This window comes from Tetrao urogallus, assembly GCF_951394365.1.
Source record: "Tetrao urogallus genome assembly, chromosome: 9".
NCBI classification, from domain to species: domain Eukaryota; kingdom Metazoa; phylum Chordata; class Aves; order Galliformes; family Phasianidae; genus Tetrao; species Tetrao urogallus.
This window is the reverse complement of record NC_136822.1, coordinates 7,864,328-7,890,229: the sequence shown is the minus strand read 5'-3', so window position 1 is coordinate 7,890,229 and position 25,902 is coordinate 7,864,328. Positions and strand designations below refer to the sequence as shown.

Sequence of the window (25,902 nt, the reverse complement as noted above, 5' to 3'; positions counted from 1 at the left end):
TTTGCAACATTTTTGAAAGTAAAAATTTGATGTAGCCTTTTTGCAGCCTTTAAACTTGAGAGAATTAACAGTGGCCTGTTTGGCTTGAGATGGTTGTGAGAACTTTATGAAATCAGTGATTGCCAATTCAGTCTTGGAGGGTTTGATAGGATAGCCAGACACTGTTAAAGAGAAGGAATATGTGCATCTGTATCTGCATTGTGTCAGCATGGTAGAATAAAGGACCTTTTGAATTCTTCGCACTTTTTTTTTATTTCTGTGATATGACTTTGTGTTCTTGTGTGCAAATATTGTAGTCTTAATTTCTTCAAGATGTAGTTCTGTGCTTTCAGATGTTTGTGTTCAAGTTGCATCTTTTGAATCATTAGCATCAGAGCAGCAGTTCCTGGAAGCTTTCCAGTTAGCAGTATCTTATGAACAGCCATCTTTCCTACCAGTAAGGGACTTGATCTCTTGCCCATTCCTCAGGAAGGGTGATGTTCAGATAAAGTATGTTAGCACATGTCTTTTCTCTGGACATTGGCTTCCAACTATCTTTGTGAAATCAAGTGTAAAAGCTACTGACATGATTGGAACAGGCTGTCCAAAGAGGTGGTGGATGCCCCATCCCTGGGGACACTGAAGGCTGGGCTGCACCAAGCTCTGAGCACCTGGTGGAGCTGGGGATGTCCCTGTTCATTGCAGGGCAGTTGGACTGGACAGCCTTCAAAGGTCCCTTGTGACTTTGAGGATTCAGTGATTCTATGATTTTGTTTCTGAACACATTTTTTTGAATCTAGGTTGGTTTTTTGTTTTTTGTTTTTTGTTTTTTTTCCAAAGCATAAGCAGAAACAGTAACTTAGCTTTTCCTTTATTTTACTGTAGTAGAAGGCAGAAGAATGACAACTGTATTTAAGTTGCACAGTTCGTTTTTAAAATATTCAACTGTTAGAAGGAATCTGGGAATGAACATGAAAGAACATCTGGTTTCTGATTCTGTGTTCAGATTTGTGGAAGAGGATCTCTTAAAGGCTTTGTTATTACTTGGGATCCAGGGAGTTGCATCAGATAGGAAAATTAGGATCGTAATTCTCTAAGAGGCTTTTTAGAGATGCTTTAGTGTAAAATTCTGAAAGATGAAAGATGTATTCTGGTGGCATTGTGAGCTCAACTAATTTTATTTATCGTTTGGGATGTATTTTTATTTAAAAAATACTCTGTATGCAATCTGACTTGAGGTTAATCTATTTCTGTATTCCTTAAGTTAATAATCCAAGGGTAGATTTTATCCTTGCAGTTCTTATGCAGATGTGAAGATGATACATGAGGGTTTCTTCTATTCCAAGTCAAACAACTTTTCACTAATGGAGAGGAAATAATTTTTTGTACAAACTTGACATGATATCCTGCAACTTTAGCAAGTTTTCCCCCAGATCTCACAAATGCTAATCTAAAGCAAGTTGGGAGTAGAAAACATTGGTGTGCTGAGAAGCGGTGCCCTTTTTGTCTGATCTTAGAAGATAATAAACTGTGCTTTCATTTGAAGTATTTCTTTATATCCTTGAAATTACCTTTTCTGGATCTTTCTTGTGCTTTTAGAGCAGCTTGGTGTGTTGGCTGCTAAGTGAGAGAAAGCTCTAGGTTTGCTTTTGTATCCATTGAGTTTGGGGCAAGCAAATACTGCAGTCATTCCTTCACTTGTCATAGCATTCTAATTAAAAGTAGTAGAAATAGACCCCACTTTTAGTTGTTTGGGTTTTTTGGTGGTTTTTTTTGTTGTTGTTGTTGTTGTTTGTTTTTTTCCTGAACAGATCAGAACTGTTAGATGTTCTGCTTATCTGTGATGTACTGATATGCCTACCTTGGGACCAACAAGTAGCAATGTTCAGATATCTCCTCAGAGTAGGGGCTCTGATTTGCCTGTTTTAAAACGAAGTGTGACTGGTATAAATCTGGTATAAACTTACTTTGCAGTTGAGATTTAAAAAAAAAAAAAAAAAAAAGTTGTCATGCTGGCTTAGAGATTTTTTGATTAGTAAGGAGAGACAGTGACATAGGGAAGTGTTGGGTTGAAAGTCCACTTTGTTTGAAAACAAAACGTCAGGCTTGTGAAAGAAAAGCTGGAAAGCTGTTACTTGGGTTGCTGTCTACAGTTCTGAGTAGGTGCCTTCATTATCAGTACTCATAAAATTGTGTTCAAGAAGGCTTCAGAAAATTACTTCCCTAAAAAGGCACCAATATAGTAAATGCAAATCAAAAAGAAAGTAAGTGACCTTTCAATATTACAAATATTGCAAATAACACAATGTGTTATTCACGTAACGTGTGTGGTAGAATAGAACCATTTCTGTTCTACTTAAGGTTTTGCTTTTGGGAGATGGGGAGCTAGAATTTTCTGAATGTGTGATTTGTTACTGTTTTTAGGTATTGACATCTCTCAGGTTTTGGGTTTGGACAGGGTAGTAGGTTAGAGAATCTGCTGTTAGGAGAGCGAAAGAGTATTAAATGATAGGATTACTGTTATCATGGAACTGCTGGTTTTTAACCACAACTCCCAAAGACTGGAGGGCAGAAGCTTGTGTTGGTTTTGACTTGTTGGCTTTCAGTTTTCTGGGTCCTTCCTGTCCTCACTGTATTTTCAGGTGGATGGGGAGAAAAGAAGGAAAGTGCAGCAGGGCTGGTCATGATTTTCTTTCATCGTGTCATACTAATATGCTTTAAGTCTTATTTTCATGTTTGCTTTGATAATATTAGTAAACTCAAGGATATTTTATTTCTTCACAGTAATTCTGAGAACAGTATTCTAACTTTTTTTCCCCTGCCTTTAAGTGAAAAGGCTAGATTGAAGCCTTCTTGCATCAACCAAACTTATCTTCAAAATTTGCTTTTTGAATTTGGTTTAATTGAAGTGGCTTTTCTTTCAGTTGGATAAAGAAGCTTGATAGCTGAAACTCTGCAGTGTTACTATTAGGTACTTCATTGCTGCTCTTTGAGCCTGTGCTATGTCAGGTGCTGCTTTATCCACAGGGCATTGTGTTCTGAAGCACCTTCTGTTGAATGACTTGGGTTGTTAAAACCTGGTTGTAAACTGATTCATCCTAATGACTAGATAGCAGAAGACAGAAATTGGCTTGATGTTAAATTGAGTCTTTTTTTATAACTGTTTCTCTCTTTCACTGAGGTTTTTTCTCTACGTTCATACTGTTTTTACTTAGTGTAATTACCAAAGTACATAGCATCTGAATAGCAGATCAATAACTGCTGCCTGTTCTGCTTAGAGATGTACCTATATCCTATAGCAGGTCGTGTAACCTTACTTGTGCAGTGGAAATATGTGCAATACAGATGTTAATTCTGGAAATTTGTGGGATTTTTCAACATCTGTAAGTATTTGAATTGTAGACATGTCATTATTTGGCCATTAGTGCATTGCTGTAAATAAGGATCACCTAGATGGCTCATATGGATGGCTAAATGAGATTGCTAGCTCTGTGGTGAATATTTTTGTCTTTTGTTGTGCCAGAGGATTTGGAGTCCAGTTAAGCAGTGTTGCAGTGTGTCTGGTGGGGTAACAATAGCGTGTTGACATGGGAAGAAAACTCATTTTCGTTATTATGCTGTAGCAGAGGAGTGGGGACCAGACTTGTGTCTACAACTACCCGCTTTTCCCCTGTGCAGACTCTGAAGGTTGGGTTCTGTGAATTTGCAAGTTTGAAGGAGAGGGTATTAAACCACTAAAAATGGTAGATTTCAAGAAATAGTTATGAAAAATAGCACTTTGATCCGTACTGTTTTGTTGAAGATGGAGAGACTTTGCGATATTGGAATCCAGATGTGACAGAAGCACTTACTGCTTCTAGAATTACAGCTTCTGAAGGTAACTTTCTGTAAAAATCTTTCTTGATTCTAAACCATGATGTCTTGATTTATCGTTACAGATGACTATGGACGAGAAATATGTAAACAGCATTTGGGATCTCCTAAAAAATGCAATCCAAGAGATCCAGCGTAAGAACAATAGTGGTCTCAGTTTTGAGGAGCTATATAGGAATGCATATACAATGGTGTTGCATAAGCATGGAGAAAAGCTCTACACTGGACTGAGAGAAGTGGTCACTGAGCATCTCATAAACAAGGTATGTCACCTTTATGAATTGTAATTGAAGTATCTGATGTGGAAGAATTCTGTTCAGTTATTTAAATTTTGAAAGTCTGATGTTATCTTTCAGTCTTTTGTTGAAATTGTATCAGTGTATTCAAAAAATGGTAGTTCTGAGCTAACATTGTGCTTAAATGACATCGTATTCCTGACAAGGTTTGCTCTAAGTTTTGGATGGAGGATAAACTGTAGGAAGTGTTTCCCATTTCATGCTTCCAAACAACTCCCAGAAGCGTCACTGCTGAGATACGGGATTCTTATTTGCGGAAAAAAGATGTTTGTGGCCTTCTGATGGCATTTTGTGACTTTCTCAGAACTAATTTTGATTTGTTTTTCATTTGTGGAGCAAAATAAATACTCATGTAATAACCTGCTTGTTATGGGCAAATGAACTAATTCACGAGTTAGTGAGAGTTACTACACAATGTAAATAGGCAGTAAGCAATGTGCTAAAATGTCAGCTCAGCAGCAACAAAAGCCCTGGGTAGTTTGCATTCTATCCTTTCAGCTTTTTCAAAACTGCGTAATTCAGCCACAATGAAAAGCAGAAGTTTTGTTTCTGAAGATGTAGCTTCTGAGGAAAAACCCTTTATATCTCATATTGAACTAGGGAACAATCTCTGTAGTTGTGATGGGTAGAGTTAGGGTTGATTAATAAGAATGTTATTGATGAAGCCAAGTTGAAGCTTAATTTTTCAAAGTCCAGATAATATTTAGAAGTTGTAGGATCCTAAGTCTAGGTAGGATGCCTCGTTTTTTTGCAGTAACATTCATACCTACCTGTTTTGGAAAAGAAAGGTGCTTTGATCCCATATTCTGACTGTGGATTCCGATGGAGTGTCAGAATTTTTTGTCCTTTTATTAGAGCAGCCGTCCACCATTGTGCATCTTGGATGATTGCTTCTGGCTGAAATACAGAGGGTGGGTGGGAGGCTTGTCTAAATAGTGCATGATCTTTGGAAAGCTTTTTGTGACTGGAGTTACTGCAGTGGCTATGCAGAGATGTGTGTCATTGCTGTGCCACAGGTGAAAAGAGTTTATTTTCTAAAATCCTGAATTTCAGTGGCACAGTCCAGATAAATATAGTCTGAAACCTGCTTTGGATATACTGGGTGTTTTGGTTTTTTTTTTTTTTTTTTTTTTTTTTTTTTTTTTTTTTTTTTACTGTTGTGTGAGAGGAAACATCCTGCATGAAGTGGCTAAATAACTTAGAAGTGTTCTATAATTGTAGCTCATCATGTTTTTGTAACGCCTACATTCATAATCTGCACTATTCCTATACTATGTGGCAAATGGCTGAGACTTTCTGTGCTCTGTTCTTGTATACCTCAGTATTTCCAGTCTATATTTAATAACAATTAGGAGACCAAACTTTTTTCACTTTGAGATTATCCTGTTTTAATTTGAGGAAGGCTGCTTGTCTTTGTTCCCAGTTCTGTTCATTTGAATTGTCTATATGCAAAAATCATTATTCTGAAGCATTGACTGTGGCAAATTGACCAAAGAGCAGCAGATCCTGTGCATTTATACAGTCACTGCACTGCCTGAGAGGCTTGTACAGGTGCTAGTGTAGGAAAAAATGCCTTTCTGTCACTTAATGCTGGTCTTTCTAATGCTTTTAAGGAGTTTTGTGCTATAGCATTCTGATCTCTTAATGTAATTAATCAAATGGTATCTGTGCATATGGTTAACAGGGGAAACATTTTATTAATATAGGAAAAAATACCGAGTTTTAGTAGTTAAATGTCATGAAGTTAAATTGGCTGAATTATTCAGGTGTCTGATGATTCCTTCCTATAAACTTCCAACAAATAAAAGTTTATGAAAACTATTTACTTAGATTAAAATGAAAATTTGCAGAAGTGGTTGAATGTTAGTAAAGAGCAGGTGTGCAGTATTCTAAGGAGCAGAACTTACATTTTGAATTGCTAAAATCCTTCAAATGAAATTGCCGCTTGCTGTCTGCATCTACTGGTAATCTGTCTGCAGGAAGTTGTATGTGTGTAGTATTGCAATCACGTTAGTTAAGAGTAGATGCAGTGGCTGGACAGGGGCAATGTACTCAGATGTTTTTAAACGTGGTTGTCAGTCCTGCAGTGCATGTGGTTTTTTTTGGTGTGGCATAGTTAAGAACTTCATTTGTGCTTTATACCTGTCTAATTGCTAGGTGAAAGTTGTGCTCTGACCAATATTTTTAGTATAAAGAATCTTTCGTAGTAATATTTAACTTCCAAGAAAAAAGAAAAAAAAGCCATAAATTGCCTTTGCAGTGTATTTAGTTGTACTGAAATGATATGCACAAACACAGCACAATCATACAAGATGAAAGCACCTAAGTTACTATAAGGTATGCTTGGTTTTGAACTTGCAGACCCCAGCAGCTTGTGGTTATGATCATCATGCTGTGACTTCTTGATGAAAGAAGGAAGCCAAGTAATGTACTCTGCATCACTGATAGGAGTTAGCTGTCTTGAGCTATCTCATATTTACCACAGGACATGCTTGTGTTTGCCTTTATATTGACAATATGGTTATGTTATTATTATATATTATTATTATATATTATGTATCTGTAAAAATGAAATGAAAAAGTGTCACTGAATAGAAGGCATTAGAACTTTTCGCTTCAATTCACGCACAGGAAGAAAGGTGCATTTAATTATTGGGCGCCTAATACTTTGCTGATTGTTTCTTTCCTTGTTGTTTGGCAGCCTTGTAGGTTGATTTGGGTGCTTTCTTCATGTGTCTTGAGCCTTGAGCCCGCTCTGTTCCTTCAACACAAAATGCCGTACAAGTGCTTAAAACAAACGAACAAAACCCCCCCAAAAGCTTAGTGTACAGATTGTTGGTTGGTTATAAATAAAATGACTTGTTGGAACAAAAAGATATCTTGAAGTTAGTTTGCAAGGTAATGTTTTCAAAATTCTTTACTTCTATGAACATTTTAGTCTGTTAAAATTTGGACTGTCCAGACATGCATTTTTTTTAGATTGTATGTGAGACAGAAAAATTGATGGATTTGTTGGCCAAGGTCAATATAGTATTTTTTTTAGGTAATGTGTGGCCTGAGTCTGCTGCTCATCAAAGATCCAGAAATGTCAAGGACTGTCCTACACCTAAGTGGACTGAAACATGCTGATTTGGGGAGATACTAAAGCAACACTGAAGAAGTGGGATATAGGAAACCTTATCAAATGCTTCTGCTGCTGTTTTGTCACTGGCATGCCAGAATGCTTTATAACACAGTAATCTTTGTTGGCAAAACTGGTGGAGTTTATCACCAACTGTACATTGTCTTGTACTAGTGGTAACAAAGGGCATGCAAGAATGCCTACAGTGAGAGGGACGCAGCTGGTCCTTGTGGGGTTGTTGTTAGGTGCAGAAGGATGGGATGGAATGCTGATGCAGAAGGTTTGTGTAAACAGTCCATGTCTGTTCTGGGACTTAGAAGGATATCTGTGATCTATGGCAAGATTTATTGTTTGCTGTTGTGTTTTTTTTTTTGAGAGAAGGCTTGTACCTCTTAGATAGGACCCCAAGAGGTGATTTCTATAGTGTCTATGAAGTAGATGGGGGAATTTTGTTATTAGTTGTGTAGGAGACCAAATTGCAAGCATTAAGGAGTACTTTGGCTAGCAAGGTACGAAGTATGAAGTATGTAGGTATCACCTACAATTATCTTTCCACCTTTAAAGTTTTAAGTTTGTTTTTGCTAATGCAATTTTCCATACTGAGATTTTAAGTTTTGGAAGAGCAGCAGCTGTCTCTGAAAGGCTTCCTTTCAGTTCATGAATATCCAGTTGTCAAATAGAAGTCATTAATTTCACCACAGCAGTTTTACTCTGTGCTTTTGCTTGACTGTGGTGCTGTGCTTCTGCTTGGCTACAGTGTTTTGTGCACTATGGTACTTTTCCTGTAATATGGTTGTATTCAAGGCCTGTACAAGGAATGTATTTAACAGCAGTTGTAAACAACAACTGGCTTGGCTTTTGTAGCAACTTGAAGAACAGTTTTTCAAACTTGTCTGCATCTAAAAATAAATGGAGGGAGTGTGTGGTTGAGAGGCTTCACAGTGAGACTTCGAGTAGCTTTGTGTTGTGCAGCATTGTGCAGTTCCTGGATTTAATATGTGTTTTTAGAAAGCCTGGCAAAGTGCACAGCAGAGGTGGTGCAGGTGTGAGAGCTCCTCTGTCTGCTTGGAAGCACGTCCTTCTTGCAGCCTGAGCACCCTGTTTGGTACCAGCTGGTGCGTGAATGGGCCCTGGCTTAATGTAGCAGGATTACTGTCATGGGTGTGTGCAATTATGAGGGCACAGACCTGTGATGGTCTTCTGTATATTTGAGTAAAACTGATCAGTCCCTACCCTGATTATCTGTGCTTGTAAACTAATTGTGCTTTTAGTTTTTCTTTGATAAGTTTTGCTAACGTGACTCGTGCATTTCCAGGTTTTCTTCATATTTATCAGGAAATTGAAAGCAATGCCGGCACTTTTCTTTCTCTTCTTTTTGGAAATTAAGCTCGCGCTCTACAAATGTGGCTGGGGAAGTTCTCAATGTATGTGGTGTATTTATATTTTAGCTAAAAGCTACACGGGTTGGATGACAGCAGCACACACCTTTGGGAGACCAAAAGCTAAGTGGCAGTCGCTGTCAGAAGGAGCAAAGCAGGCAGCAGCAGCAGTGGCTGTGTGTTACACCACAACGCTGAGTTTTCCAAAACCTGGGAGGGGAGCCTGGCTCAGGTCTGTGGTGTAGGAGGTTGGAAGATTTCAGAAGCTCTGAACAACCTGCAGGGTACATAGATCAGCCACTGTTAACAGAGCTGAGTGTTACCAGGGTAAGCTTCTGCAGCTTCTGTGGAAGAGGCCGTAGTGTGTGGATGGTATGCGATGCCCATGGAAGTTGTTAGATATGTGGTAGCATGCCAGACTGCATTATTTTTCTTACACCTATTAAATATTAAGTTTAAATGACAGAATGCTGTCTGTCAGGTGGTTACAGTTGAGATTGTTGCAGCTAGTGGCTGCTTGTTACCTGTTAGGCTTTCCTGTTTGAAGTCTCAATGAATTCACACTAGCACCCAAGCATAAATGCAAATGTATAAATGTAAAAAAAATACGGATTTTGTTTGAAGGATGGAGTATTATAGGATAGATTTACTATTGGTTGGTGGGTGGGGAGTGAATGAAAGGCGATTTATTGCCCATAAATACTCAAGTTAGGGATGTAATATCCCGTGCCTATGTGACATGAACAGACTGTCCTCTTTATGGATAGCAGCAGGAGATCTGGGGACACGAGCTGTGTGATGCGGGTTCTGTTTCTCAGGTTGGAACAGTCTTGAAGAAAAAGATTGTTGGCCATGTTAGAAGGACAGGAAAAATAGGAACAGGAATTGAGAGAGGATTTAGGGAAAGCACTAATTGACTTGGCTATTATAAAAATGTGTAAGAAGTTACAGTTTTCTCAATTGTATTTGTATTTTGGCCTTCAGAGGAAGGAAGAGTGAAGCTGAAGCTGTCGAGCTGAAATGCATTTAGGATGCTGGCTGCAGTGTTTCCTGGTCATAGCACACACACACACACACACACACACACACACACACAAAAAAAAAAAAAAAAAAAGGATAAAAAGGATAAAGCTCTCCCTAGGTGCCCTGTGGTGATTTTTCTTATAGCTGTTAGAGGAAATGGATGTGTGTTGGTGGATCAGAACAGAAACCAGCTAAAGCATTCTTGGACTCTCAAGTGAAGAGTTATCTTAGCCTCTGAGCATTCCTCCTGTGTAAAGCATAGGACACTTAATGTGACGTAGAGCACAGCTGTGGGGTATTTTGTGCTGCAGTGTGAAGTGAAAGATGATGTACTTCGATATTGCATTAAGCTGCTGGCACTGACCTTGTGGGCTGCAGCTCTGCCATGGCCTGGCCCCACCTGTGCCTGCATACTGGGGGAGTGCAGACAGCACAGGTGCACCAGCAGACTTTCTCTACTGTTGAGAAGAAGAGATGGGGTGTATTTGTAGTGAAGTCCTTCAGTGTGCAGAGAAGGGTGGTGTTCGGTCTCATTTTCTAGTTGTTTGAAGTTGGACAAGCAAAAACTGCCCTCCAGTACAGAAAAAAAAGTGTTCCCAATTTTGCTAACATTTAGAGTGAGGTCTTGCTTCACCATTAACAGTCTTCAAATGGTCTGTTTGGAATGTAGCAGCCTGTAAAATCTTGTAACAGTTCTATAAAGCCTTGATTTACTGAACCATTGATATGTTTTTAGGTACAAATTTCAGCGTACTTATCGCTTCTTGCTGAAATCACCATGTATAACTGCACAGAAATGCAGCTGCAGAGGTGGGGTTTTGCTGGGCTGTGTGAAATTGAAGCTATTCCCCATCTGCACGTTGCAGCCTTAATGGTTACCCCCAGTCTTTGCAAACATGCCTAGAGATCTGTATGCTGCTTGTTATGGTCTTTATTGCCTACTTAGTCTGTTGACTTTCTGCTTTTGGAAATAGAGTTGGAAAAGATTTCTCCAAATTTGTATTAAAATTTATGGTTTTATGTCATATTACAGGCAGTACTGAAGTTGTTTTATTTATGCTGCATGGTGTATAAGTATAGATTGTTTGCCAGAAGCCAACTTTAACTGAACGTCCATTTGTCCTTTCTTGAGTACATGAGTGGTAGTGGGATTTTTGATTAGTAGGAAGTACTGTCAGAAATGAAGTCTGAAGTTGATGGGATGAACAAATCAGCTAAAAGGCATTAATAAAAACAGTGACTTTCTTGAGTCTTCTTGTTAGTGGTTATGGATTATTGGTATAGGAGTTCATACTGAGTGAAAGAACTGTTACTTACTGCAACTGTCTCAGCTACTTTTCTACCTGAGCTTATTTCTGTTTGTAACATGTGCCATTATTTTCCAATATTCTGAAATGACTTGTGATAGTAATTGAAACACTGTAGCATATGGAATTGACCCTTTTATGTTCTTGTTTTCAGCTTGTTTTTTTCCTTACCTGTATAAAGCCTTATTTTTCTACTGAAATTATATGCAGGGTCAGCAGTTAGAAAAGTTTGAGCATGTCTGTAATGTTCAAAGTTCGCAGAACAGCAGATATTTTTTTCTGAAGCAAAACTTGTTAAGATTAAAATGATGCAAGGGAAACTGATTGATTTTGTGACAATCTGTTCATTTTTGCTCTAGGTGCGAGAAGATGTATTAAACTCCTTGAATAACAACTTTTTACAAACACTAAACCAAGCATGGAATGATCATCAGACAGCAATGGTGATGATTAGAGACATTCTGATGTATATGGTGGGTATTCTGCTTTTTCACGTTTAATTTGGTGCTTGATTGTTTCTTGACAACTGTAAGCAATTGAGCTGGAGAGATGAAAGGCAAGGTATGCTTAGCAGTCATGTTCTAAGATTGATCTTTTTTTTTTTAATCCCTTGTTTTGAATTTGTGTGTACATGAGATCAGAACCATGACATACAGTTATTTGACAAATTAAAACTAGGTGGTTCTTTCTGGTTATCTCATCATTAGGAAAATGCATCAAAAACTGTTTGATCTTGTGATTCTTAGATTTTATTCACCCAGAGGTAGTTTCTTACTGTACATGATAGTGCAGACCTTGCACAAACTGCCGGTGTAGTTTGCTGTTGTTCTTTAAACTTTTTTGTTTAAAGAGGATAATTCTGCTTAGATACACTCAGTGTTCTTCAATAAGTATCAACTTCAAATTTGAATGTTTTGCTATTCATACAGAGGTAGATCTAAGATTACAAAGCATGCATAGATAAACATATCTTGGTTTGATATTAGTAACTTTATAAGAAAAAATACATTCTAATGTTACAGCTAGCAGAAATTGTTGCATTTGAAGAGAGTGGGCCTTATGTTTTTGTCTGGATCATATTATGCTTTAGATAGTACATTTGTATTTAAATTCCCAGAGTGGTAGGCATACATAGTTTTTAGCCCAGGGCTTAACTTGAGAAGTAAAATGGTATGTGTTGAGAGGCTGTTTTGTGTGTAAAATCTGTTATTCCACATATCATGCTAAAAACAGTATTATATGTAATATCCTTCAGTGACAGATAAGATAATGATATTGCTTCATTTCTTTTATTGTTAAGAAAGATGATTGACTGAGATTATACTGTTATCTACTTAATAACCAAAGTTCATGCAGCACTTGAAGATCTTACACTGTGAAGCTGAACCTCTTTGATTAGCTGTGAAGAAATACTACTGATTAATAAGATACTAAAAGCTGAAGAATTTTGAGTAGTAATTGTAGCTACAGTCTTTTCTTAATGGATTTACTGGCTATCCATGTTCCTGTCTGTTGTTGAGAATAGACCAGGTATCTAAATAACGAGGGTAGGATAAAATGCCCTCAGTGATACTTTTCTTATCTGTGTGCCTTATCCTGCCAAAAGGATTAAAGATTATTTCATGTTGAGAAGATGTACTGTCTTCATTAGGTAAAATGCTAGATTCTTGTTTGCCGGGGAGCTCATAAAATGGACAAACTGGCCTTGTCTTTAAATTGAAGAAGCACAGAACACATTGTCATTAAAAATACACGCTTGGATACAGATTGAAGCATAAATGATAGTTGAAAATTGGACCACTCAAAGGTTTGCAGCTTCATTTTTGTCACTTGAATAACTTGTTGAGCCAATGTAATTGTGCTCATTAGAGTAAGGTTAAGAGCAGGAGGATACAAGTGCTATGTACACTTTCAAAACGCTTAAAATAGCTGATTGGTGCATGGAGTTGTAAGCTGGAGATGCATCTGTTGAAGATATTCCTTCATGTTCTTAAAATAAAGGACTTTGTAAAGTAAGGAATTATTTGCTCTCTTATGAGATTCATCTGAATGAAATTTAGTTTTATAGTGGTAAGTCAGAGGAAGTTTATATCTTTATCTAAGCACAGAATATCATCTAAATAAAAATATTCTGTCATTTAAATGAAAAGCAAACCGCTGTGTAAACTCAGTTGCAATTGGCTGTTAATTGGCATGCTTGTATTCTATCAGAAGAAGTGTGTGCAACCACAGTGTGTTTGTAAAGAAGGGTAACCCTGTCCTTCTCTCATTTTGTAGGCTGCCCCCATTGCTTATCTGTCAGTTTCAGGAAATGTACCGATTGTAACCAAAAAGCCACAGTTTGACATCCGTGAAAATACAACATTTAACAGCCTCTAATCTCATTCTACTGAATTGTAATCTTATTCTACTGAATTCATGCTTCAGCTGAGTGATTGTACATCCTAATCTAAGCTGTGTCTGTTTTCGTGCTGTTCATTTTCTGGCTTATTTTGAACCATTATGATCTAATTCAAAGCAAGTACTTTGCCATCACCTCTTCATCTTTTTTTCTGTTCAGATTTGCCACTTCTAAAATGAAAATGAGTTCAATAGCATCTTTTTAGAAAAGTTTATATTTTGTACGATGTGGTTTGTGCATTATTATGGTACTTACTTGTAAACGGGTGTATTTGCAGTTCAGCGTTTTTGGCAGAAATTCATTTATATTTGTAACCTCAGGACATTTCAAAGGTTGCTTTATGATTGTATTTGAGGAAAAGAGAAGTGCATAATTGTGCCTCTTTTGTCTGATAAAAGTTTGCTCGGTTTCATGGCTGTTGTACAACCTCTCCTTTCTGCTTACAATTTTGCAACCTAAAATTGTACAGTGAAGATAAATGTAGCTTTCTTGAGATATTTCAATGCCAGCAATTGAATGTCAGGAATATGTAGCTACACTGTATTTTGGTAGTATGTTCAAACTGGGCTCTTCCTTTTTGGCTCTACAGTAACCGATGCCAGAGAGACGTGACACTGTACATCCATGATGCTGTTTGCGGCAAGCAGAGAGGCACCAAAGTAGTGAAGTCATGAGTTAAGCAGCTCTGCTCTGAGTGAAGTCATGTTTTAAGGCATGCTCACATTGAGGGGCATAGGCATACACACAGATCCAGCAAACACTGTCAGAACCAATTGCTGTTCACATGCTGCTGTGTATTTTGAAGGGTGTTCCCCTCTCATCTGTGCAGTGCCCAAAGCCAGTGTCTCATTCGAAGCCAGTGCTGACTGGTAGGCCTGGTGAGTTTTGACCTTGGGGTGTAGGACTTTTCTGGCTCATGGCTCACACATGGGGTAGAAGTGTTGGGGGAGAAGTGTTGTTTTTATATTCGGAACTTTGATTAAAGATATTTGCAGTATACTAGCATCCAGAGGCTGAACATGCACCAGGCAGAGGTGGAGCAAAATGTGGCTTTTGATAATGTGCAGAAGGAAACTTGTTTCAGCTGAGATCAGAACTATTCTGCAGTGTAAGCAGCACTGTAGCTTATGAATAATTGCTGTGTGAAACTCCACCCTTGACTCCCGAGAGTTACTCTTACCTTTTAAGCACCTGCTGCTTCTCCTCATGGGAAGGAATTGCTGTTGGGTAGCATGTTGCCTTGTCAGTCAAACCTGTTCCCAGGTGGAGCTACTTGGCTCCAAGATTAATTTTTTTTGAAGGTAGGGAAGCTTCCAGTAAACAACAACACAGATTGGTACCGAGGGAGAGCGTATCAGCAGTATCAGCAATGCTAATGCTGCTGCTTTAATTTGGGTGCTATGGAGTGGTCTGGCTTGCTGAAGAGGGGGTTGGAGTTGCACTGAGAAGAGTTTCTAGTGCAGTTATTCCTTTATTTCATAATGGCAGCATTTAATACTGGGTGCCCCAACAGAAACCACACAGATGAGTCACAACCATTGCTTTGATCCACTTAGATACTCTGCTTCTTCTGCTTCAGAGGCCTGAATATTCTTTCTTTATAATATTCTTTAGAAATTGAATATGTATTCTTTGAACCACAAGTGACAGAACGCATTAAACACTTAATTTTCTTTCATCTCCTTAAAAAGCGTACTTTAAACTTATTTCAGCATCATGGTTACTTTTGTTCTTGATGGAGGTGCATAAGCAAAAGAGTGAAATAAATTGCATTGTTTCCAAACAGCAGGGAGAAATGAAAAATAACATTGTAAGGATCTAGACCACTGTGTATCGACAAACGGGCTCTGTGATACCAATCGGAGTAACGTGTTTGGTTTAAGGCAGAGTTCTGCTGGCTTCCTGGACCACAGAGGCTGTATGAACTACGTGCTACCTGTTTGCAGGGCATTAGTGGACAGTCATTCCTGCTTTGTGGAAACTGGTATTTTGCTTTCCTGTACTGATCAGGAGACAATCTGCTGTGTAATTGGTGTAGGAATAATTTTTCTGTGTATGTTTGGCTGCTAAAATACTAAAGGGTATGGAATCTGTTCCTTGTTATTTCTTCTAATTGTGGAACTTGTGTGAATGTACAATCTTGTAATTTTTTTTTATAGTCTGAAGCATTATTTAAAAAAAAAAAAGTTTAATTTTCTGTGTTTGAATGATTTTTTACTTGAATTCTGAGCATAGTAAAGTGCTTAAGAAGGTAACTGATGGAACCAATGGGGAAATTAATCTTTATACTCCAATTAAAACATTACCCATCATCCTCTATAGATTTTTTTGTTATTTTTATTTAACTGTAAATTCTTCAAAAACCTTTTCACAGTCATATTTGTGAGTACAGAACATTTAAATTTCTACGAGCATCCTGAGTTTTAAGCAGTATTTCTTAGTTACAACTTGAACTGAACAGTTGCTTCAAAATAATGGATTATATCCTAGCGAAAATTTAAAACAAACCAACCGGAAACATTATTGCTTTTTTCAGAAATAGTTTGCAAAAACTCACTCACTATTTGTTATTTCAATGATCTTATCTACCTCATCACTATTGTATAGATATTAAGCAAATACACGCATTTTCTGTCTTGTGGCGACTTTAAGTCTTGCTTTTCTAGTGCACTGATGAGCTGGGGGAAGGAACAGAAGAGAGGTTCATCAATCAGAACTAAAAATAGGAAAAAAAAATTGGACGTTTCTGTAAATAGCTGTAAGAAAACTGTGTGTGTCTGCTCAGTAGCGTGTCAGTGAACTGCATGGTGGTGGTCATGCTTGTTAGACTTGTAACGTTGTTCTGAGCATCAGCCTGGATTAGTGAGTGTATGCAGTAGAGGGCTAGAAGATGGTCAAGCAGCTTGACCCATCTTACAGATTGAGTAGGGAGGTAGAACAGTGTTATGCTTAGTACAGATTTATATAACAACATTTCAAGATACTTGCTCAGGTTGAAAGGAAGGAAGCTTTCTAATATGGGTCCAACAGGAGCCCTTAAAACAGTTTGCATTACTTGTTGGTAAACTTTGGCTGTAATTATTTTGGTTTTACTTCTGTTCAGCTAATTCAAGAAATGTCATTACCTAATGAGGAGGAACTGTGAAATTGAGTGGTAGAATTATGAATGGGATATAGGGAAAAAATAACATTCTTTACAGAAGAGGAAGAGGGTGGATGGGAGGGAATTAAGAAAAAAACCTTTCAGATTATGCCATGATTTTTCTGAGTATTTGGGGACTCCCCCTACTCTGAAAAAGTGTCAGGGGTGTGGATTTGTTCTTGCCTGGTTTAGTCATAAATGCTGTGCTTACAATCTTAAACAATGTAGACTTCCTATGAAATAAAGTTTTGGTAAGTTGGACTGATTCTGAGGTTACTTTCTTTTAATGATGAGAAGACTCACTTGATTATATCTGTACAACACTAATGTGCCTGGTTTCTTCCATTTCTGAATAGCCTGAATTTGAAGTTCTATTGCTTTGAATGCCTTTGTTGTAGGACCGTGTCTACGTACAACAAAATAATGTGGAGAATGTCTACAACTTGGGTTTGATTATTTTTCGAGATCAAGTTGTGCGTTATGGCTGTATTAGAGATCACTTACGGCAAACTCTGCTGGATATGATTGCAAGAGAAAGGAAAGGAGAGGTTGTGGACAGGTAAGATGTTTGTAAGTTACTGTCTTCTGTTGCAAGTGATACTTACCAGTCCTTGAGTGAATCACGAACATACACAACTAAATCCTTACTTAAGCAAATGTTTCTCCATGGCATGGAAAAAAACCCACATTTCTTCTTTTTTCAAAACTTAAAATAATGGCAAATGGATAGGCTCATTAATACATTCCTAATATTAATCTTGAGATCCTCATTGAAGTTTTTGTTGAATCTATCCATTACCACCTTCTGTCAGAGCATTTGATAATAAAAGTGGAGGTTTGACAGTTCTCTGCCCCTTGTTGTCATCCTGCTTGTCCTCTGTACTGAAAGGCTGTTTAAATTTCCTCTACCTGCTTTGTTTGATTTTTGAAGTTTTCTTTTAGTCTTCCATTTCAATTCCTAATGTTTTAACCCATCTAGTTCCTGGTAGTTCAGTTACCTCTGGGCTTTAAAATCTGTTCCTCGTGTTCTCTTGCCACATTTGTGGGAGTTTGTTAGCATGCACTTCAGATGCTGCAGCTGAAGTCACTCGAAGTTTGCACATTTTTTGTTTCTCCAGTTTCGGAGCAGCTGATGGGTGTGGAGATACGTAAACTTCATGCTACTTTGGCTGCAGTTCTGTAATTGGGATTACCCAACATGCAGTTTATGAAGAGAAAAACACATGCTGGCAACAGCTGTATATTATCCTCTGCTGCCAGAACCTAGAATTTTTTCATAGATGCAATTCTTATGTTTTTGAATTTTATCAGTGTGTTTATGCCTAAACAGATGCTTAAGTTGCAGGTATGTTTTCATATTCTGTATGGCACCTTCTGTGCAAATTGCCTTGTTTACTACTAATCTACACATGCAGTTTTCAGTTTTCTTTGGTTATTTCTTGCATGGTGAAATATATTCCTGTTAATAGTTTTCAGAATTGGTACAACTTGAGACCTGCTTTCCTATCATTAAATTTAAAAAATAATGTTGTCAGCTAGCTCCTTAGTTTTGAACAGAAATAATCTTACTGCTTTAATCTTCTGGAAAACCTCTCATGCAACAAACAGACTTTTTATCAGTTCATTTTAAGTTAAAGTTTTCTGAGTTGTTGTTGCGATGAACTCCCTATGTTATGTTGATTTCTGAAGTTGTTAACAACTTACTTTTGGCAGAGGCGCAATAAGAAATGCTTGCCAGATGTTAATGATTCTAGGTCTTGAAGGAAGGTCAGTCTATGAAGAAGACTTTGAGGCTCCGTTTTTGGAGATGTCTGCAGAATTTTTTCAGGTACAGCAGTCTTGTAATTACTTGTATCTGGAATGCTTTTATAATTGCTTGGAATCGTGAGAGTTGGTGGTATTTGACAAGTATGTCAATCTCTGTTAAATGAAATAAAAAGTGTGACTAACTTTGAGGAAAAAATAACACTAATTTCACAGAATTACCATCATTTAAATGTAATGGTGAGCACTGACATTCTCAAGAATAACGAGAAAACCATTGATGCGCATAACTCATAAATATGGCACTGACTGGTATTTGAAAAGAAATTTTATTTTTTGCTTCTCCCATCTTTGATTTCTTTGGACCTGTGGCTGTAACTGCTGTTGGTCACTGGATATTAGGCTGATTTAGTTAACTTTAGTGTGGAAAATACTGCACTTGTGTTCGTGCACCCTCATACATACATAACACAGTGAGTGCAATAGGACTTTTGTTTTGTGTTAAGCTTGTATGTAAATCTTGGAGGTCTTGTTTGTTGGACATGCTGGGAGTGATTTAACTTGTTGATGAATGCTGATCTGAAATAACCAGTGTATTTCCTTTTTCCTCCTTAAAATACAAGAAGTCTAAAGTATTAATTTGTGTTAATCACAGATGGAAAGTCAGAAATTTTTAGCTGAAAACAGTGCTTCTGTATATATAAAGAAAGTAGAAGCTAGAATTAATGAAGAAATAGAACGGGTGATGCACTGTCTGGATAAATCAACAGAAGAGCCAATTGTGAAAGTTGTTGAGAGGGAGCTTATTTCCAAGCATATGAAAACTATAGTGGAAATGGAGAACTCTGGGCTAGTTCATATGCTGAAAAATGGGAAGACAGAAGGTAAGACTGTATCATATGGGAGACAGAAATGCTTACCATACTGCTTGTTGTTTTTAAACATAGGATGAACTGAGCTTAACTTTTGTGTTCCTGTTTGGCTTTCTTTTGCACGCCTCTGTGAATGGTACTTCAGAGGCTTTAGAGAGCTTTTAGGAAACTTGTTTCTGTTTAGTACCAGATACAGTTACTTTTTTTTTTTTTTTTTTTTTTTTTTGGTAAGCTAAGTATTTGTGTATTTCTTAAGAATAAGTATTTATCTTTTGTGCTGTGCTTGGTTACCTACTCTATGTAAGCCATTTTAGTGCTTTAGTGCTTACAGTATGTAGCTATTAAAATGCATCACTGTTTTGTGGGGTTTTTCTGGGGGGGGAGGGGGGGGGTTGTGCTGTATGAAAATGATAGACTAAATAACAATGGATTGCATGACTGATTTGGGGGGAGAAGGATTTGTTGCAGGAAAAAAAGTTGTCTGTTCATTTTAAAGGGTGAGAAACATATTCTAAGTGATTGAAAAAGAAGGATTTGGTTTGGTAAGGTTTTCTGTAGTACAGGTTACTGTGAGACAGCAACTGAATGCAAGTTTTTATAGAGGGAGAACCTGCACTTATGAAACAGCGTAATGAAGAACGATTGTAGTATCTATTTTTGGAAGTCAGTCTTCATACTAAAGCATTGAGAATGGGAACAGATTCACTGTTTGGATAAATGGCTTTTGTTCCTTGAAGTAGCTTCATAATTAGGTGGCAGTCAGAGTGATAAAGTGAGCAAATTTCTTAGCTGTAAGAAAAGAGAATTTCTGTATGGAAAGGTAACGGAGTGGTACCGTGCTTAACCTTTTTGCATTAATATCCAATTAAGATAGGCTTCAGTGTGACAGGACAAGGATATTGAAGGGTATTTACACCGTACAAGAATTAATATTACTTTTATAGGCATTGGTTTAATTTAGTTGTGAGGATTTTACATAAGAGGTTTATAAGGACTACTCTTCAAAAGCCGTACTTAAGCTAAGTCGGTTCTTATGATTTTAGGTATGTGAAACAAAGTAGTGGGAATTTATGCGGCTATTCCTTCAAGACAGTACAAACTAAATTCAGCTAAACAAATGCAAATTAAACTCATGTTTTTACTGGTTTTTTGTTTGTTTGTTTTTTGGGTTTTTTTTGCTTTTTTGCTTTTAACAAGCATCTCATTAGTACTGTTTAATTTGTTTTAACATAATATTTGATTTTGGGATGGTAGCCTTGGAAGATACATTCATAAATACCATGAAAAGAAGCAATTTTAGTGAAGCTTAAAACACACCAGCCTTTAAAACAACTTTTGCTGGCCTGGTGATCAGCAACGCAAGAGTATGTGCTATAGACAGCTTGAACTAGAATAATGAAATACCACCTTTGTTTTTACTTTAATTTTCTGTGGCTGCTGTAGTTAGTATGTTCTTGGGGTAAAGAAAAGGGGCAGAAATTTCCATCAGTGCCTGAGCTGTTACAGGATGCTTTTGTCGCTTGAGTGTGTGAACTCTTTTGCTGTGAAATGAATGAGTTACACGGGGCATCATGCATAACATCTCATTCTTTTCGACAGACCTTGCTTGCATGTACAAGTTGTTTAGTCGTGTGCCAAACGGTCTGAAGACAATGTGCGAGTGCATGAGCTCGTACCTGAGAGAGCAAGGCAAAGCACTAGTTTCTGAAGAGGGAGAAGGAAAGAATCCAGTTGACTACATTCAGGTAGTTGAATATTTAAAAATTGTCTTTCCTTCTTCTTTCCCGTATTTTCCAGAGTAACACGTTTTATATGAGAAACCTCTTAGCGCTGACTCAGAAGGGTTAATTATTTATTAATAAACTTCATTTATGCTTCTATTTAAAATGCGCACATTTTTTATTTTGGAAGTGTTTAGAACTCCTAAGTTGCTTGGTAAGTACAAGCTCCTAATTAGTGGGTTTTTGGTATCTACTTTTATTAAAATATTCAAAACAGTTATATAAAACCTTGGAACTTTTTGGCTTATTGTAAATTATATTTGCCTCCAGATTGAATTTTATCCTAAGAAGCTCCTTAGCATCTATTTAATGTAATTGTGTGCAACGCTGGCTATTGATGTTCAAGATGGAATTTCATAGCAAGATTCTAATGGTTTATAGCATTCACCTCTCACTCACATTTTAATTGCTAGCTTAATTCTTGGTCTCCCTGAGAGACACAGCATTTCTGCATATTAGTAGGTGTTTTGTTGTTCTCCATCTCACTAAGATTTTGTGTAGCTTTAATTTACCAAGACCCTAAAATGTGCTTCAGGAGTGTTGTCATGTTTTCTTTCCTCCCATTGTCTCTGAGAACATAGCTCTAATTTCTTTCAGAGTTAATTGAAATTCAAGTAAATGTTTTATAGCTGAAAATGTTTTACAGTTGATATCAAAATGTGTATTTGTTAAATATGTTAATTTTTTACAAATGTGTAGCTGCAGTTTTTTTTTTTGTCTGGTCCTTTAAAGAAGCATTTCATGTTGTGTATCTTATTATCTCTACTTTGTTTGAAAACAATCAATTTACTAGAACTGGTTACTATTACAAGAAGCCATTTGAGTATAGAAACATTTTTGTTTGAATTGTCTGGCAGTGCTGAAGCAAAACTTCTTACCTAATTTGGACAAGAATGATTCTCCAATGATTGTTAAAAAAGAGAATACTGTTTGAACTTTCTTAGGTATAAAGGTTCTGGGCTGTTGTGGTTTTGTGGTGGTGTGATTTATTTAAAAATAAAAACAAAAAAGTGACAAGTAATATATAAAATAAGTGTCCGAAGTAATTTTCACTTTAGAATTCTGTTTGACCCAAAAAGGAGTATCTTAAGAGGCTGACCTGGGGAAGAGTTAAATATTTAATTATAATGGTGCTATCAATGTATCTTGCCACAAAGTTGAATACCTGGTGAAGCTGAAGAAGACTTACAGCCATGTTGCACGTGCTTTGGCAGAGCTCATCCAGAGCCCAATTAGTATTTCCCCCCAACCATCTCATGAAGATGTCCTAAGAAGGAGTCGGTATTTGATTACTGCTAAACCTCTAAAAATATTTATCTGGTAAGAAGATAGAGAGGGAAGATATATTATAGTATCAAGAAAAAAAGCCTTCATAGTTCAGCACTGCTTCTGCAACATAACATTGCCAAACCCTCAGCATCATCAGTGACATGATTGCAAAAGCATTGCCGGGGATTAAATTTAAGACTCCTTGAAATAATGGAAGGGATGCTGAGATGCTGTTGTGATTCAAGCTACTAACAGTTTCTCCTGTTCAACACCAGGTTGTTCAGATGGTGTACTCCTGGAGAGGAGACATAAGCTAACCTTGGTTAACTGAGAGAGATAGTGGGATTTGCTTTGAATTTAAAATTTCTAATACACGTATATTAGACTGTCTAAAGGTCATTCCTTTAAGTGAGATGGTGAGTTCCTAAGAAACACTACTACTTCCTTGAGTAATTCTTGAAAGGCTTCTTTAAGTAACCACAAATGAATAAATTCTTCAGCGATGTATGACTTCAGGATCACTTAACCTGAATGGATTGTATGGACAGTAGTTGTCAACTTTTTGCACAAAATTCTTTTTCCCCACCACCCTGAATATGTTACTTATGTCTAAATCCCACATGTATCATATATGTTTAGCAAGGTGTTCATGTGATTTTTATGATGCTTCCCCCTTCTACACTCAGTTGTTTTAGCTTTAAGTACAGATAGTGCAACCCCTAAAAATGATGGTAAAAATCTGATAGTTCAGCTGAAAGAAATGGTTCGTTTCACGTCTGTGAACTTCACGCTGCGATTGTGAACTTCAAACTGTGGTAATTGGAGAGCAGTTACTTGTATCTAGCTTTCATACATTCACAGAGATTTGTACAGATTAATGGGAAACACGCAGCTAAATAGTGCAGAACATTCCTGGCTTGAATCTGCAGGTGGAAAAAAGTTAATAAGATCTGTCCTCTTGTTGCAGTGTGTTTTCTCCTTAAACTTGCTTAGTGGCTCTCTGGATGCAGTTAACGGGTGCTTAGCCTGATCTCTCTGATGTCCTGTACTTAGGAAGGGAAGTGATTTTGTCAACTTCATTCATTTTACGTAGATAAGGCTTAATTCCAAAAATACCTTCTTTAAGTTGTCGATTTAAAATAAAGTAAATCAGCCTGTTCAACAAGAGTGATTAAAATACTTAATCTGTCAGTAGCCTATTACAGCAAGAGATTTAGGGCAACTGTAGACGTTTACAAACAGAAATGAAATTTCCCATGCTTCCTAACAGTGCAGAACGTAGAGGGCATTGCAGAACCTCTGCTTGTAGATCTGATCTAGCCTACATCTATTACTGCTGTTTTTACAACTTAAAATTTTAAATCAGTAAAAAGGTTTATACTTTTTTTTTTTGAAGGGTTTACTGGATTTGAAGAGTAGGTTTGACCGCTTTCTTCAAGAATCTTTCAATAACGACCGACTCTTCAAACAAACTATTGCGGGTGACTTTGAATATTTCCTCAACCTCAACTCTAGGTCTCCAGAGTACCTCTCATTATTTATTGATGATAAGCTGAAAAAAGGAGTCAAGGGAGTAAGTATAAATTAAATTAAAAGATCCTACTGTTTTCTGTGCAATCTTGGATCAAATTAAACTAAGGTAATTTTCTGAGAATGATTTTTGTATTAAGGTAAATGGCACTGCTGCCTTTTTCAAACAAAGAAAAAGTCCATAAGGCACATCTGAGCCCATAACACTTTAGGGCTAAACTTACATAAGGCACACAAGGATATCTCAGGATGTGTAGCTTGACCTCCACCTCACTCCCTTAGATTGTATTAAATTCTGCGACTTTCTTGGAAACCTGTTCAGTTCCTTAAGTATGTTTATAGTTCAGTAGTTGTTCCCAATGCCTAATGATCCTCTTGCAAAGTAATTCCCTTGGTTAGCCAGTCAAATAATCAATACTATTTATTTGTAAAAATAAGTGATCATTTTATTTGTTGTGGCACTAGAGAGGCTTTGCAAAGTCAATCTCAAAATGTGAAAATCTTCATTCTAAGCTGACTTTCCATATTATTAGTTGCTGATGCTGGTTTATAGTTGTGCTTCTTTTCTAATTCTTTTTTAATGCTTCAAAATGTATGGTCATCAGGAAAGTTTCACTGTTTAATCAGGAGTTTTAACCATTCATTGCTCCCTCATCATTGCTTCTTCCTACATTTTTGATTGTTATTTTCTCCCTTTTACTGGGTTTGGGCACTGTTCTTTTGGCTCAGTTGTTCATATGTTAGACCAATTTTGTTATGTTCCTTCTAGGCTATTCTTACACCATATACTTGGTGTGAATTGCTTAAAATATGTAGGCTGTATATGACATCCATCCTGGAAGACTAAAACCAGTATATTATTTCTTCTACAGCTAACAGAGCAAGAAGTAGAAACTATCTTGGATAAAGCAATGGTTTTATTTAGGTTTATGCAAGAGAAAGATGTTTTTGAGCGGTATTATAAGCAGCACTTGGCAAGAAGACTTCTTACAAACAAGAGTGTTTCGGATGACTCTGAGAAAAACATGATATCTAAATTAAAGGTAAGGCAATATTTGTATACTTTTTGCTTCATTTATTTCATAAATTTCATAAATATGATTTCTTTGGCCTTACATAAGGGTTATATATGTAAGCTGCACCTTGCAGTTAAATACAGATTTGATTTTTGAAGCCCTAACAGAAAATACGAAGTGTTACTCTGAAACATTATGTAGAAATAAAAAGAAGGAAATGCTGGAAAACATCTGGAAGTGGTGTAAATTCACAGTGGGTATTTGATGGCATTCATTTTTGTTAAATTGTACTGTATCCTTCTTCAGATCAGAAGTAGCGTTCAATTCCTTTTTGATGTAGTTCGAGATTGATTGAAAAAAGGTCTTCATACCTGTGTTTGGAAATGTTTTGCTTGCTTCTCTTGGTTTAGTTTATTCTGGTTGCAAGAGTGACCAAGAGACTGAGAAGGTAAAACCTAAAGATAAGCAATCCTTGAAGCAGCTTCTAATGCAGCTTCTTCCCCTGTGGTATGTTAAACGTCCAGGGGATTTTTGAACCTGTCTGATTTGGTTGTAAAAATCAAACTTCCCTGATTCTCAGTTTTTTGACCTTTGTATTCTCAACCATGAACGAATGAAATCTGTTTGAATTGGATTTCTCCAGATTATCAAAATTAATTAATTCCCAGTTACCTTTCCACTTCTTCCCACCTGGTGCAGGTGAGAATACACAGGGCATACTTCTTTAGCAAGATGAGTCAATGGATTGAGACTGCCGTCTTTTCTCCTGGATTTGCCCAGAGATGGGAATAGTGTAGATAACATGCTGGCCTTTACCATATATGTGAAGCTGTGCTTTAGAAGTGTACAGAAAGTCCTGACTGTCCAGTGGAAGCGCATATATTTGCCTGTATGTCTGTAGATGTGTATGTCACAGATTGAAGAAAGATCTGTGATCTTCCTTTGTACTCTGCAGTAGCCCTCGAAAATGATGTATACTTCAGATAAAAATCTTTGGGCATCAAAAACTAGTATTTTCTCATCATCATGTTACAAAACAGGTTAGTTCATAGGCATTGGTCTATTAAGCTTTCACCAATGTTTTAGGTGAGATAAAAATGCAGAAATTATGTTTAAAAAAAAAAAAAAAAAAAAAACTGGAATGGGTGA

The 25,902-nt window shown here is 37.0% G+C and overlaps 1 protein-coding gene across 2 annotated transcripts in view; it reads left to right on the top strand.

Annotated features, from left to right (window-relative positions):
• The window catches only part of CUL3 (cullin 3), a gene marked incomplete at its 5' end in the record, with an annotated part of 49,770 nt that overhangs the window by 11,992 nt on the left and 11,876 nt on the right, over nucleotides 1–25,902 (top strand). The window contains 8 exons of one of the 2 annotated variants that reach the window (XM_079539498.1): nucleotides 3,918–4,115; nucleotides 11,338–11,451; nucleotides 16,920–17,080; nucleotides 18,235–18,349; nucleotides 18,941–19,169; nucleotides 20,757–20,902; nucleotides 23,604–23,780; nucleotides 24,610–24,780. In XM_079539498.1, coding sequence (XP_079395624.1) covers nucleotides 3,918–4,115; nucleotides 11,338–11,451; nucleotides 16,920–17,080; nucleotides 18,235–18,349; nucleotides 18,941–19,169; nucleotides 20,757–20,902; nucleotides 23,604–23,780; nucleotides 24,610–24,780 — 1,311 coding nt within the window. The remainder of the gene's footprint in view (nucleotides 1–3,917; nucleotides 4,116–11,337; nucleotides 11,452–16,919; nucleotides 17,081–18,234; nucleotides 18,350–18,940; nucleotides 19,170–20,756; nucleotides 20,903–23,603; nucleotides 23,781–24,609; nucleotides 24,781–25,902) is intronic. The other variant, XM_079539499.1, reaches the window with a different exon arrangement.